This window comes from Myotis brandtii, unplaced genomic scaffold, assembly GCF_000412655.1.
Source record: "Myotis brandtii unplaced genomic scaffold, ASM41265v1 scaffold215, whole genome shotgun sequence".
Lineage (NCBI taxonomy): Eukaryota > Metazoa > Chordata > Mammalia > Chiroptera > Vespertilionidae > Myotis > Myotis brandtii.
The window spans coordinates 184824-197323 of NW_005358043.1; the positions used below are offsets into that span (position 1 = coordinate 184824).

General features: G+C 39.3%; 1 protein-coding gene across 1 annotated transcript in view; it reads right to left on the bottom strand.

Annotated features, from left to right (window-relative positions):
- MYO3A (myosin IIIA) overlaps window positions 1–12500 on the bottom strand; it is a 221813-nt gene that overhangs the window by 100833 nt on the left and 108480 nt on the right. Inside the window, exons 13-15 of the mRNA XM_005865858.2 lie at window positions 11768–11970; window positions 10234–10332; window positions 10032–10146 (exon numbers count right to left, since the gene is read on the bottom strand). Of these exons, the coding sequence (XP_005865920.1) occupies window positions 10032–10146; window positions 10234–10332; window positions 11768–11970 (417 nt within the window). The remainder of the gene's footprint in view (window positions 1–10031; window positions 10147–10233; window positions 10333–11767; window positions 11971–12500) is intronic.

The window sequence follows — 12500 nt, forward strand, 5'->3', positions numbered from 1 at the left end:
AGGAGGCCCTGAAGGCATTTTGTCAAGAAGTCTATGGAAATTCTAGGTGTCATTCCAACTATGTTCATGGTGCAGTGAGGAACATGAAAGAGAGAAAATCCTTTATTGTTTTCTTATTTTCCTGCATTTATTTTAGCCCAGCTCCTACACTCAACAAAAAATAATTATCTCATCCACTCCAACATTCCAAGTCAAGATAAAAGCTGGATATGAAAAATATCTTCAGGAATATTTATTCATTCATATATAACATATACGTTAAATGAATATATAAATATATTTGTTGAATGAATCTTCACCAGCATTTGGTGTCAGTGTTTTAGAGTTTGGCCATTCTAATAGGTGTGTTGTGGTATTCCATTGTTGTTATAGTCATTTCTGCTGCTGGACTTAAAGATCTTGAAGATGAGGATCTATGTCTGGTCCTCAGATCCTATTTAATCTCTGGTTTACTGTCTTCCACATGGTCAGCAATGGCTCAGGGTTTGTGTAATCAAAGAGTTAAGTGTGCTTTTTATGGTAGACTAGAGGCCCAGTGCATGACATTTGTACACTTGGGGGGGGGGTCCCTCAGACTGCTGGCTTAGGCCCACACTCCTGGGGGAAGTGGGACTAAGCTGGCAGTTGGACATCCCCCAAGGGGTCCTTAGCGTTAAGAAGCAGGGAACTCGGCTTCTGGCTGAGTGGTACTCCCTCTGTGGGAGCACACTGGCCACCAGGGGACAGCTCCTGCATTGAGCATCTGCCCCCTGGTGGTCAGTGCACATCATAGCAACCATTCATTCCACTGTTCAGTTGATTTGCATATTAGGGTTTTATTATATAGGATAATCAATGTCATTGTGGGGGAAAAGCCAGGGAAAGTAGGATGAATATATCTTCTTGTGGTTCTTTATAAAATATAGGATGTATCTGATTTATAAAACATAATATTCTAAAAGTTTTTTTGTTAAGTGACTTTGAGACATGGAGCATAATGCTGTAAGACAAAGCACCTTCCTTCCTGATGGCTTTATCAGCCTCAGGTGTGACCTGCTCAGAAGGAGAAAGGAATATGTCCATAACAGAGCATACCACACTCACAATCTAACTGAAATAAAAGGTAGAAAATAACACTATCAAATTATATTAAAAATAAACTAAAAATAATTTGATGAACAAGAATAGATCCAGAGACAAATGGTGGTGGGGGGGGCGGTTAGAGAGCAACCAAAGGACTTGCATACATGCATATCAGCATAATCAATGGACATAGACACTGGGGCGGTGGGGGCTTGCCCAGGGTGGGAATGGCTCGGGGGAGGGAGGTCAATTGGGGAAAAAGGAGACATATGTAAAACTTTAGACAATAAAAAAATAAAATAAATTAAAAAAAACTAAAACTACATTCTCGAACAAAATGATATTAATTCATGAGTAATAATTATTTCTGAGCTTGACACTATCCAATCTGTCTTCCACACAGCTGTCACAGTGATTCTCCCAGCAGGCAAATCAGATCATCTTAAGTCCCCAATTAACATCCTTCAACGGCCCCTTTCCCTTAAAGATAAATTTCCAACTCCTTCCAAGGCATAAAAACAAGAAGGTTCGGCATCTTCCGGTGCTTCTGCACCTTCATTTCCAGCTACTTTTCTCTCATACATTTTTCAGCCAGGCAAACTCCTTTAGGTCCCCCAATTCCACATTATTTTCATACTTTAGTTCCAGTTCACATTATTCTTGTCCTCATCATTTTTTAAATTTTATCTTTCAATTACAGTTTATATTTAATATTATTTTGTTTTCATTTCCCGTGTACAGCATGGTGGTTAGACAATCCTATACTTTAAAAATTGTCCCCCCCCCCACAGTAATTGTTGTACCCACCTGGCACCATACATAATTATTATAATTTTATTGACTATATTCCCTATGCTGTATTTTATATCCCCATGACTATTTTTTAACTATCAATTTGTACTTCTTTTCTTAAAAATATATATTTTATTGATTTCAGAGAGGAAGGGAGAAGGAAAGATAGAAACATCAATGATCAATTGGCTGCTTCCTGCATGCCCCCCACTGGGGACCGAACCCGCCACCTGGGCATGTGCCCTTGACCAGAATCGAACCTGGGACCCCTCAGTCCGCAGACCGATGTTCCATCCACTGAACCAAACCAGCCAGGGCCCAATTTGTACTTCTTAATCCCTTTACCTTTTTCACTCAGTCCCCCAGACCCTCTACTCCTCTGGCAACCATCAGTCTATTCTCTGCATCTATGGATCTGTTTCAATTTTGTTTATTTGTTTTCTTTAGATTCCAAATATAAATGAAAATATATGGTAATTGTTTTCCTCTGACTTATTTTATTTAGCATAATAGCCTCTAGGTCCATTCATACTGTCACAAATGGTAAGATTTTATTATTTATTAGGGCCAAGTGATATTCCATTGTATATATGTACTACATTTTCTTTATCCACTCATCTAATGATAGACACTTAGGTTGCTTCCATATCTTGGCTATCTCTACTAATAAAAGGGTAATATGCTAACTAGACCGGATCAACCGGACATCTTCCGGACGTCTGACTTCCTTCCAGACAAAGCCATAGTGGTGGGGGCTGAGGCAGAGGCGGTTAGGGGCGATCAGGCCAGCAGGGGAGCAAGCAGTTAGGGGCAATCAGGCTGCAGGGGAGAAAACAGTTAGGGGCAATCAGGCTGGCAGGGGAGCAAGCAGTTAGGAGCAAGATCAGGCCGGCGCAAGGGAGCAAGCAGTTAGGGGCGAGACAGGTCAGCAGGGGAGGGCAGTTGGGGGCGATCAGGCCGGCAGGGGAGGGCAGTTGGAGGCGATCAGGCCGGCAGGGGAGCAGTTAGGCGGCGATCAGGCTGGCTGGGGAGTGGTATGGGGCGATCAGGCGGGCAGGCAGAGGCAGTTAGGGGTGATCAGGCAGGCAGGGAGGCAAGTGGTTAGGAGCCAGCAGTCTTGGATTGTGAACTGGCAGTCAAACGTCCCCCAAGGGGTCCCAGATTGGAGAGGGTGCAGGCCAGGCTGAGGGACCGCCGCCCTCCCCACCACATGTATTTCATGCACTGGGCCTCTAGTTGTAAATAATGCTGCAATGAACATAGGGGTCCATACTTTCTTTTGAATTAGTGTTTTTGCACTTCTCTGAATAAATTCCTAGAAGTGGAATCACTGGGTTAGGAGGCAGTTCAATTTTTAATTTTTTGAGAAAGCTCCATACTGTTTTCTGCAGTGGCTGCACCAGTCTACACTCCCACTTAACAGTGTTTGAGGAGGTCTCCATTTTCTCCACATCATCACAAACACTTGTCATTTGTGGATTCATTGATGATCACCATTCTGACAGGTGTGGGGTGCTAATTCGTTGTGTTTTTAATTTGTATTTCTCTGACAATTAGTGACATTGAGCCTCATTTTACATGTCTATTGGCCATCTATATGTCTTCTCTGGAGACGTGCTGATTCAGGTGCTTTGCCCATTTTTAAATTTTGTCCTCATTCTTTTTTTTTTAATCCTCACCCAATGCTATGTCTTTATTGATTTTTAGATAGAGGAAGAAAGAGAGAAAGAAACAGATTTGAGAGAGAAACATAGATCAGTAGCCTCTCTCATGCACCCTAGCCAGGACTTGACCCTTTACCTTTTGGTGCACAGGATGATGCTCCAACCAACTGAGCCAACTGGCCAGGGCTTGTCCCCATTCTTTTCACATACTTTCTTCTTACAACTTATTGACCAAAACTTCATGTTTCTGTATTGTTTTAATCATGTAATTAACTACATTTTATTGAAACTTTGCTTAGTGTATGTTTCTTCTATCAGATGATAAATAGAGACTGAGTAGTTCATATCTCTGATTCTAGCACAGCGCTGGGCACACAGCTGGCACTCAGACATGCTTGTCAAACTATTTTCTTTTGCATCAGTCAAGTGACAGGAAAATTTCCTTCACTTTCAAGACAATTTCTCTCTTATTTACCTTGAAGTCTTTCACTCTATGCTCCTCAGTTTTTGCTCATCTTCCTCAGATTTTTTAAAAAAATTCTAGCTGTCTACCTTTTTGGTCGTAGACTTTGCATCCTGAGTTATTAGTCAGATTTTATGAGAATAACAAGACCATACTAAGCCAAGTTGTTTTCTTCCAAAAGCCAATTAGCTCCTCTAAGTGGCAGAGCCTTCTCATTGGAAAATGCACGATCCCCTTTTTCTGATGTTGTTTTGGGAATGGAAGCTACACCCCTGCTGGATGGACTGAGTTTGGTACAGCATCCTTCTGGTGACATGTACCATGTCCTTTCTTAAAGCCTCAACCCATACTTGTTGCTTAACTGAAATCCATTCAAGAGAGGAGTGAGAAAGGTGACAACATATAGATCTCAATGTAGGTGGGTGTCACCATGGGCCGTGACATTAGCCCAGGCTGGGGATGTGGCACTACCCATTCCAGTCATGGGAAAGCCAAGATGCTGATGCTACTACTGAAAAAGAACAGAGAAGGCAGGATGGGGAGGAGCAGGCTGGGCCATTAGTACAGGACCAGATGCTATCAGAGGCCATATACCAGGCAAATAGGAGTGGGTGGGTTCTGTGATCAGCATTTGCAGCTGTTTAAAGGGATATTAATACTTCTATATGCTTAGGCTGATTTTTGCAGATACCCAAAGCAATAAAATGACATGAACAGTCTGCAAAGATTAGAATGAAATTAATAGCCCGCGATTTGAGTCATAGATAGCGAGAGTAGAAAGTGACTCAGAAATAAACTACTTCTCTGCCCTCCTTTTACTGTTAAAGTTAGAGCAGAGAGGTTAGTTATTGGTCTAAAGATACACAGCCAGAGACAAGCAGTGCCAAGGACTTTAAATCACAGATATGACTCATTAGAATAGAATTACTTTTATTTTAAATAACTGGCTTTCTTGGTCCTGTCGTTCCATTCAAGTCATCAATGTTGATTGAATTATAAAACTGTAGAATTATAACTTATTTTATGTTTGAATGAAGACAACTAGGCACCAAATGATTATTTTTAAATTATCAAATGAATACATGCACCTCCCATGCTGACCAAAACAATGTTTATAAATGAAGTATTTCACAGAAATTCAACACTTTGTGTCATGCTTTAAAATACTTAAAACATTTTTTTTTCAAGAATATTATTTGATCTTAATTAAAGTCATAAGTGGTATTCCAAAGAAAATATACCAGATTGTGATTTTAGACTATCACAAAAAAGATAAATAAAATTAAAGGAGAAAAAAACCCAACACACATACTTATCTTAGACATAAGACATACGACTTTCTACAAAGAAGCAAAAATTTCTGTCATGATGTGGCAAAAATTGCCTTGAAATGAGTTGACTCATAAAACTACTAATAATTTATTTTAAAACTATGGCAGGAAAATGACATAGGAAATCACATTGTTTGAAAAATTTTGGTGTTTTACATTTTGTTATTTTTTGAGACTATCCCATTTTGATTTTGCTGAACAAAAAACGTACAAAGGACACAAACTGTGGGTGCTGTCAACACCAATCAGAGAAACATCAGGGTATAAAAACAGAGAAAGAGAGACTTTATATAGGAGAATGACCACAACTGTGCTACAGAAAACTGTGAAGGCAGCAAGCTGTGCTCAGAGGATGTGAGAATCAGGCCACTTCACTTGATATTGAAAGTTGTCTCTTCCCTAAATGGAACTGAAGCAGCTACAGACAAAGGACAAATCCAAGCAAGCCAGTGGGAAAGCAAAACAAACAAACAAACAACCAAAAACGGGAGTGTATTTCATTCTACTGCCTCCAAACTGTGTCAGTCTGCCCTGTGAAGGCAACCCCTGCTTTAGGTGGGAGACCACCACATCGCAGGAGAGTCATCTTGAACCAGACTACATCTTCACAAAATATGAGCAGTGACTGTGCTTCAGCTTCAGAAACAGCTGTTATATTTCCCTTTATCATAAGCTGAATGTTCAGATGTTCAATAAACAGAGTATGTTGACATTTGGAATAAACAGTTTTAAATAAATGAAATCTATTTGTCAGTGGATGCTAACTGCAAGACGGGTTTCATTTAATGCTACTAAACATTGCTCTACCAAGCAAGAGAAAGGAGTTGAACCAAATATAAATGAAACATTGCCTCTAATGAGTGGGGCTTAGAAGTAAACAGACCAATTAAAAATGATTCATTGCTTCTAAGATAGCAACCTTTGGGGGAGGGAATTGGTAAGAAGGTCAGCTCTTCTGATGACAAAAAGCAGGGAAAAGAAGTACAGTGAGGCCCAGAGCCTGGTCAGAGCACGTGCTCCTTGCTTGGTGTACAGGATGCTTCAGTTTGGAGGGTGTGCTGAGTTCCAATCACCCTCTCCTGTTCCCTCCTCACCACGCAAACAAGAGTCAGACCACAGTCTAAAGGAGCATCTACCACTAGCAACATTCATCTTAAGACCAAGGACTGGAGAAAAGGTGAATGCTGTTGGGTGTTTATTTATTTATTTATTTATTCACTTTACCCCTAAACTGGATCCTCCTAGTGCAGTGATGGCGAACCTATGACACGCGTGTCAGAGGTGACACGCGAACTCATTTTTTTTGGTTGATTTTTCTTTGTTAAATGGCATTTAAATATATAAAATAAATATCAAAAATATAAGTCTTTGTTTTACTATGGTTGCAAATATCAAAAAATTTCTATATGTGACACGGCACCAGAGTTAAGTTAGGGTTTTTCAAAATGCTGACACGCCGAGCTCAAAAGGTTCACCATCACTGATAAATCATAGATTTAAAGCCTTAAACATTTACTGTCCTAGTGCTTACATCAATGGCCTCTGCAGGTGTAAGGTGTGGGTGAGGACAGGGCTAGGTAGAGCCTCGTTGGGAAAGGGATGCAGCAAAAGGGGAGGAGCCAGATTTGAATTTGAATTTTGTCCAGGGGAAGTGAAGATGCACCTGGAAGTGGCCACACCCAGGAAAGGATTGGTGTCCACACAAAGTTAGGATTAAACCAATTAGTGGCCCTAACCGGTTTGGCTCAGTGGATAGAGCGTCGGCCTGCGGACTGAATGGTCCCAGGTTCGATTCCGGCCAAGGGCATGTACCTTGGTTGCAGGCACATCCCCAGTAGGGGGTGTGCAGGAGGCAGCTGATCGATGTTTCTCTCTCATCGATGTTTCTAACTCTCTATCTCTCTCCCTTCCTCTCTGTAAAAAAATCAATAAAATATATTTTAAAAAAACCAACCAATTAGTGTAACACGCCAGGCTGTGGAGCAGCAAATGTTCTATTTTTACTCCTCATGCAGCTAACCTATGGTTAATGTCATGCTGAAACACTTAGGGGAGGACAAGGTCTTGGTTCTTTGAACCAGAATGAGAGCAAAAGACCCAGATAGTCATTGATGATGCTTGGGACATCAGAATAGAATATAAGAATTAGACTATGTCTGGAACAGTTTGGTGTGTGTGGAATCTTCTGGAGTGTCTCCCATAACTGTCTGAAATCTCTGGGTGGTGATCACATGTCACCTGGAATTTGGCTGAAACTCATGCCTTTTGAATCAATGACTTCCTCTCCCAGAGCTGAACCAATTACAACCACATTTAATTCATCTATTTCATTAGGAAATGTATTAGGGTTATCTCTGATTCCCAATGATACAGTTCAGATCTCCTTCCCAAAAGGTAGTTAGGTAAGGTCAATAGCACAGTTTTCATCCTAACATGATGTCCACCACCTCATGGCATATGCACACCACTCTTTACATGAGAGATCCACAATGAGTTCTACAAGCTTAGTAATCTCTCAATTGTCCAACTCCTAGTCAGTCCCCATCATTTTCCTCCCAACTCTCCAGCAAAGGCTACTACTGGTCGAGCAAATTCTTCTGTCTTCATGCATCTATCCAGTCATCCTATCAACCCTTGTTGCTGATTCTTTTTCTCCTCCTCCTCCTCCTCCTCCTTCTTTTTTTTTTGGTAAATATGGAGTAGAGGAATGAGATGCACACACTGGCCACTTTAAAAACCAGGCTTCTCTTTGCTAGGAAATTTTTTTTTACAGTAACATATTATAGCTAAGAGCAGAGTGTGCAAGATTCCCCACAACCTTCAGAAATCTATGAAACAATGGATTCTTTGTTCCACTTAACAGCCTATAAGTTATTTAATGCAGCAATAGAGAAAAAGGTCCAATCATCTTTATTCTGTCTAGAGAGCACAGAACCAATGAGTTTCCTGATTTGAGTTGCAGTTAACTAGTTATAGAGTGACAGCCTGAGTCATAAGCTGAAAGTTCAAGATAGGGTCTATGAATCTATACAGAGAATGCATCATTCAGGGATTAGACTGGTCAAGTTGGAGCCTTTACTTCTAAACCAGAAAAGTTACATTACTTTCAGCTCAAGACTTCCTGTGAGTAGATTATTTGACTAAGGATGTATTCAACCTTGGCTTGTCATTGAGTCTACAATATTGATTCCCACTTGTCCATATAATAATTCACAGTGTGCAGGCAAAAAATGAGAACTCTTTGGAGAAGTCATGGCAATAATTCCTCTCTGGTCTCAAGAGGAGTTATTTCTCTTTAGGTCCCCTCAACTTCTCACTCCCGTCTCTATACAACCAATTAATTCATCTAGAAATAGTAGCAATGTTTATTTACAACTCTAAGAGGGACTCTAAGTTGTGGGGCTATAAAGCAGCCAGGCAGGGAGTCTCCCCATCAAATCTGAATTTCTCTTGGCTATGGAGGAAGACCACACTAGAAAAATTAACTCTAATAGGTGAAATCTTTCCTGATGGACAAAGATTATCCTGACTTACCTAAACACCCCCTTGTATGCAGGGCCCTCATTTCTAGTCAAGAAGATATACAAATGATCAATCAGTATAAGAAAAGAAGTTCAGTATCATAAGCCATTAGGGAAATGCAAATGCAAGCCATTAGGGAAATGCAAATGCAAGCCACTCCATACCCACCAGGATGGCTATGATAAAAAAGACATACTAAGTGTTGGGAGGAGATGGAGAAATTGGAACCTTCATACACTGCTGGTTGAAATGTAAGACTGCACAGCTGCTTTGGAAAAGTCTGGCAGTTCCTCAAAAGATTAAACATAGTGTTACTTTATGACCCGGTAGTCCCACTCATAGTTATATACCAAAGAGAAATAAATTAAAAACTTATGTCCACATAAAAAATGTACACCAATGTTCACAGTACTATTCATAACGGCCCCCACAAAGAGAAGAAACCTAAATGTCCCTGAACTGATGAATGGATAAATAACACAAGGTATAGCCATAAAATGAAATATTATTCAACAATAAAAAGAAATAAAGTAATGATACATGCTACAAAATGAATGAAGCTTGAAAGTGTTACAGCAAATGAGAGAAACCAGTCCCAAAGGATGACATATGGCATCACTCTATTTATGTGAAATGTCCAGAAGAAAGAGATCGATAGTGATGGAAGGCAGAGGTTGGATGGGAATGCAGAGGGACTGCTCGTAGCATGTATTTTTTGGGTGAAAATTTTAAAACGTGAAAATATTCTAAAAATGATGATGATGTTGGATTCAGACACCTGTGAATATACTACAAGCATTAAAATGTACTTTAATATGGCTGACTTGTATGGCATATGAATTATGTTAATAAAGTTGTTCTAAAAAGACTGCACTAAAAAGAGCATGTAATATAATCACATTTATGCATTTATATAAAATTTAATATATGCAGGAGATGCAAATATAAGTAAAATAAAAGATTAAGAATAAGACCAAACTCAATTATATCTTAAGGCCGTTGTTTCCTTATCCATAAAGTAAATATCATAATTCTAGTCATTTCATAAGGTTATTTGAGAAACTAAAAGGATGACTCATGTAAAACCACTTAGCACGCTGCTTGCCATGCATTAATCACGCCATAAATGCTAACTCTTGCAATTAGTGATGATAAAAAGATATTTCCTAATGGGGTTCAAATGTCGTTCATACTCACCTCCATTGTAAAACCTATGACTTTGAAACATTGCTCAATTAATTCATATTGAGATTTATAGAAACTATTATTCATCATGTCCTGTACTGTTCTGAGGTGGTCATTTTGTAGGTATCTGAAAATATATGAAAGGATGGGTAAAATCTAATATTAATTGGAAAGGGAAAGTGTTTTTTATGAAACATACAAGCTGCTGAATTACCTGGGAGGCTTGTTTTCAGGCAATTTGTAATGGGCTAGTTTCTTCTTTTCAGCTAAACCAGCATAGATGTAGTAAAAAACATGGAAGTTTTTTTCTCCACTGAAAAAAATAAGACATTTTCAATAAGGTGGTTAGTAAGAATAGTTCTTTAGGGCAGCTAGAAAAAACTTAATTCATAGCATGCTTCATATATAATCCTAATTGTGCAATTTCCTAGCATTTATCCTATGATATTTTAGTAAGCATTCACTACAAAAATTAATTTTATGGTTACAAACCCAGGGCATCATTGCATAGCTCCAGAGTTTACTGGATGTGAATGATGTTTCACAGAACCCACTGTGACTGGTGCCCTCTGACATTGTGCAACATGGTAGCACCATCTAAATCCCAAAACTTTGCCTCTTAGGTAGACTTTACCCAAATGCTTGAAGGAGAGAGTCTTACACAGTTATGAGAGCAGTACAAATTGTTACAAGAACCAGTTAAATCTTCACATCAGCATAAGACCCCGAGGTGCCTCTGGGTTTAGATAGCAAAGGATACCCATGCATGTCCATTAAGTTCTGGGCAAATGCACACATCAATAATAGTAGCTGCTATTTACTGAACATCTTCAATGTTCATGCCTGTGCTAGATGTTTTTGTAATCTTCACACAACTATCAACATTACTACTGCTAATAATGGCTTACACTGATGGGTTCTTACTATGTTTTATTCACTGTGCAAATACCTGACAGGCATTATCTGAATGGACAGGTAGGACCAATGCTATTTCCATTTTGAAGATGAAAAACTGAAGTGCAGAGAGGTTAAATATTTCAAATCATACACACAGTAAGTTCCAGAACCAAGATCCTAGAAGATTCTTTAAAATTTAAATATCTTAACCAGAGAGGACCAACATGCCATAGAGCCACAATTAAAAACCATATTTGTCTAATATTCTTTCCTTCCATATTTTGAATTGAGGAACAAAGGTTAATTTTCCACACTGAGGACTGAGCTCAGGAGCTGGAGTCCAGGCAACTTATATTCACAGTTTAGTCACCTTTGAAGGCATTTATATTAAATAATAATGTGTTAATACATAATAAGAGCTTGTGTTCCCATGAAGTTAACATGTGACAATTTACTACAATCTAGATATGTTTAGCATAAAACCAACAAAAAATGGAAGACTCTAACTTGCCACACTTTAAAAATCTATATAACGGACAGAGTGGACATCTGATGTTGTGACTACAGTTTCCTCTTAAACATAACAAACAAATGTTTTAGAATCATTAGGCCAGAACAGAAATTTTGTTACTCAGCTACAAACTGCCACAAGGAACGCACATGCCACTTATGACTTGTACACCATTGAGGGCACAGTTTTAGATCACAGACACACATTCGTCACTAATGAAACATATGTTGCTTATGACATGCCTGCCACCTACAACATGCGTGCTGCTTGGGGCACATGTGTCGCTTGTGACTGGTGTGTCTTTTATGACACGTATCTTTGCCTGTTTCCCAGAACTTACAGGGCTTGGTGGATAACTCGGGATTTTTCCAGAAGGTACTCATAAATCTGTGCTCCCACCACAGCTCCAGAAGAGGTGAATTTCATTTCTAAATATTTTCCAAATCGGCTAGAATTGTCATTGATAATGGTGCAGGCATTGCCAAAGGCTTCCACCAAATTGTTCACTTGTAAAATCTTCTCTTGAAGGGTTATGTTATTAGCCTACGAAAAATGTCAAGATATATTTTAAATGTATAAAACTAATTTTGTATATAATTTTCTTCTTTGATAAGCACTTTTGCAGATATAAATGTATCTGAGCATATTCTTAGTGTACTGTCAGACATTACGATCTGCCCTATTTTTCCCCTCCCATATGTGTATCCACCCACTTGCTTCCTTAGAGGGGCTAAGAGACCTTCTGTACTTTTTCTTTTCAAACATAGTTCTACTCTGTACCTAACTCACCAACATAATTTATTCATTCTGAGGTATACTTCTTATTTAGTTATTCTCCTCTACCTGCCCAAGCCCCCATCCAAATGTTCCCCAAAGCCTGAAACATTATCTTGCTTCCATGGAAGCTGCTAAATCTGTAACTAAGGGAATTAAGATAATTTGTAAATTTGAAAGTAGAGGAAAGGGAGCAATTGTGAAAACCGAGGACATCTTAGAAGTGTAGATGCAGGGAGTGGAAGTCAGTGGAGGCCCACCTGCCTGTCCCTGTATTTGTCCCTACCCCACCTCACCTT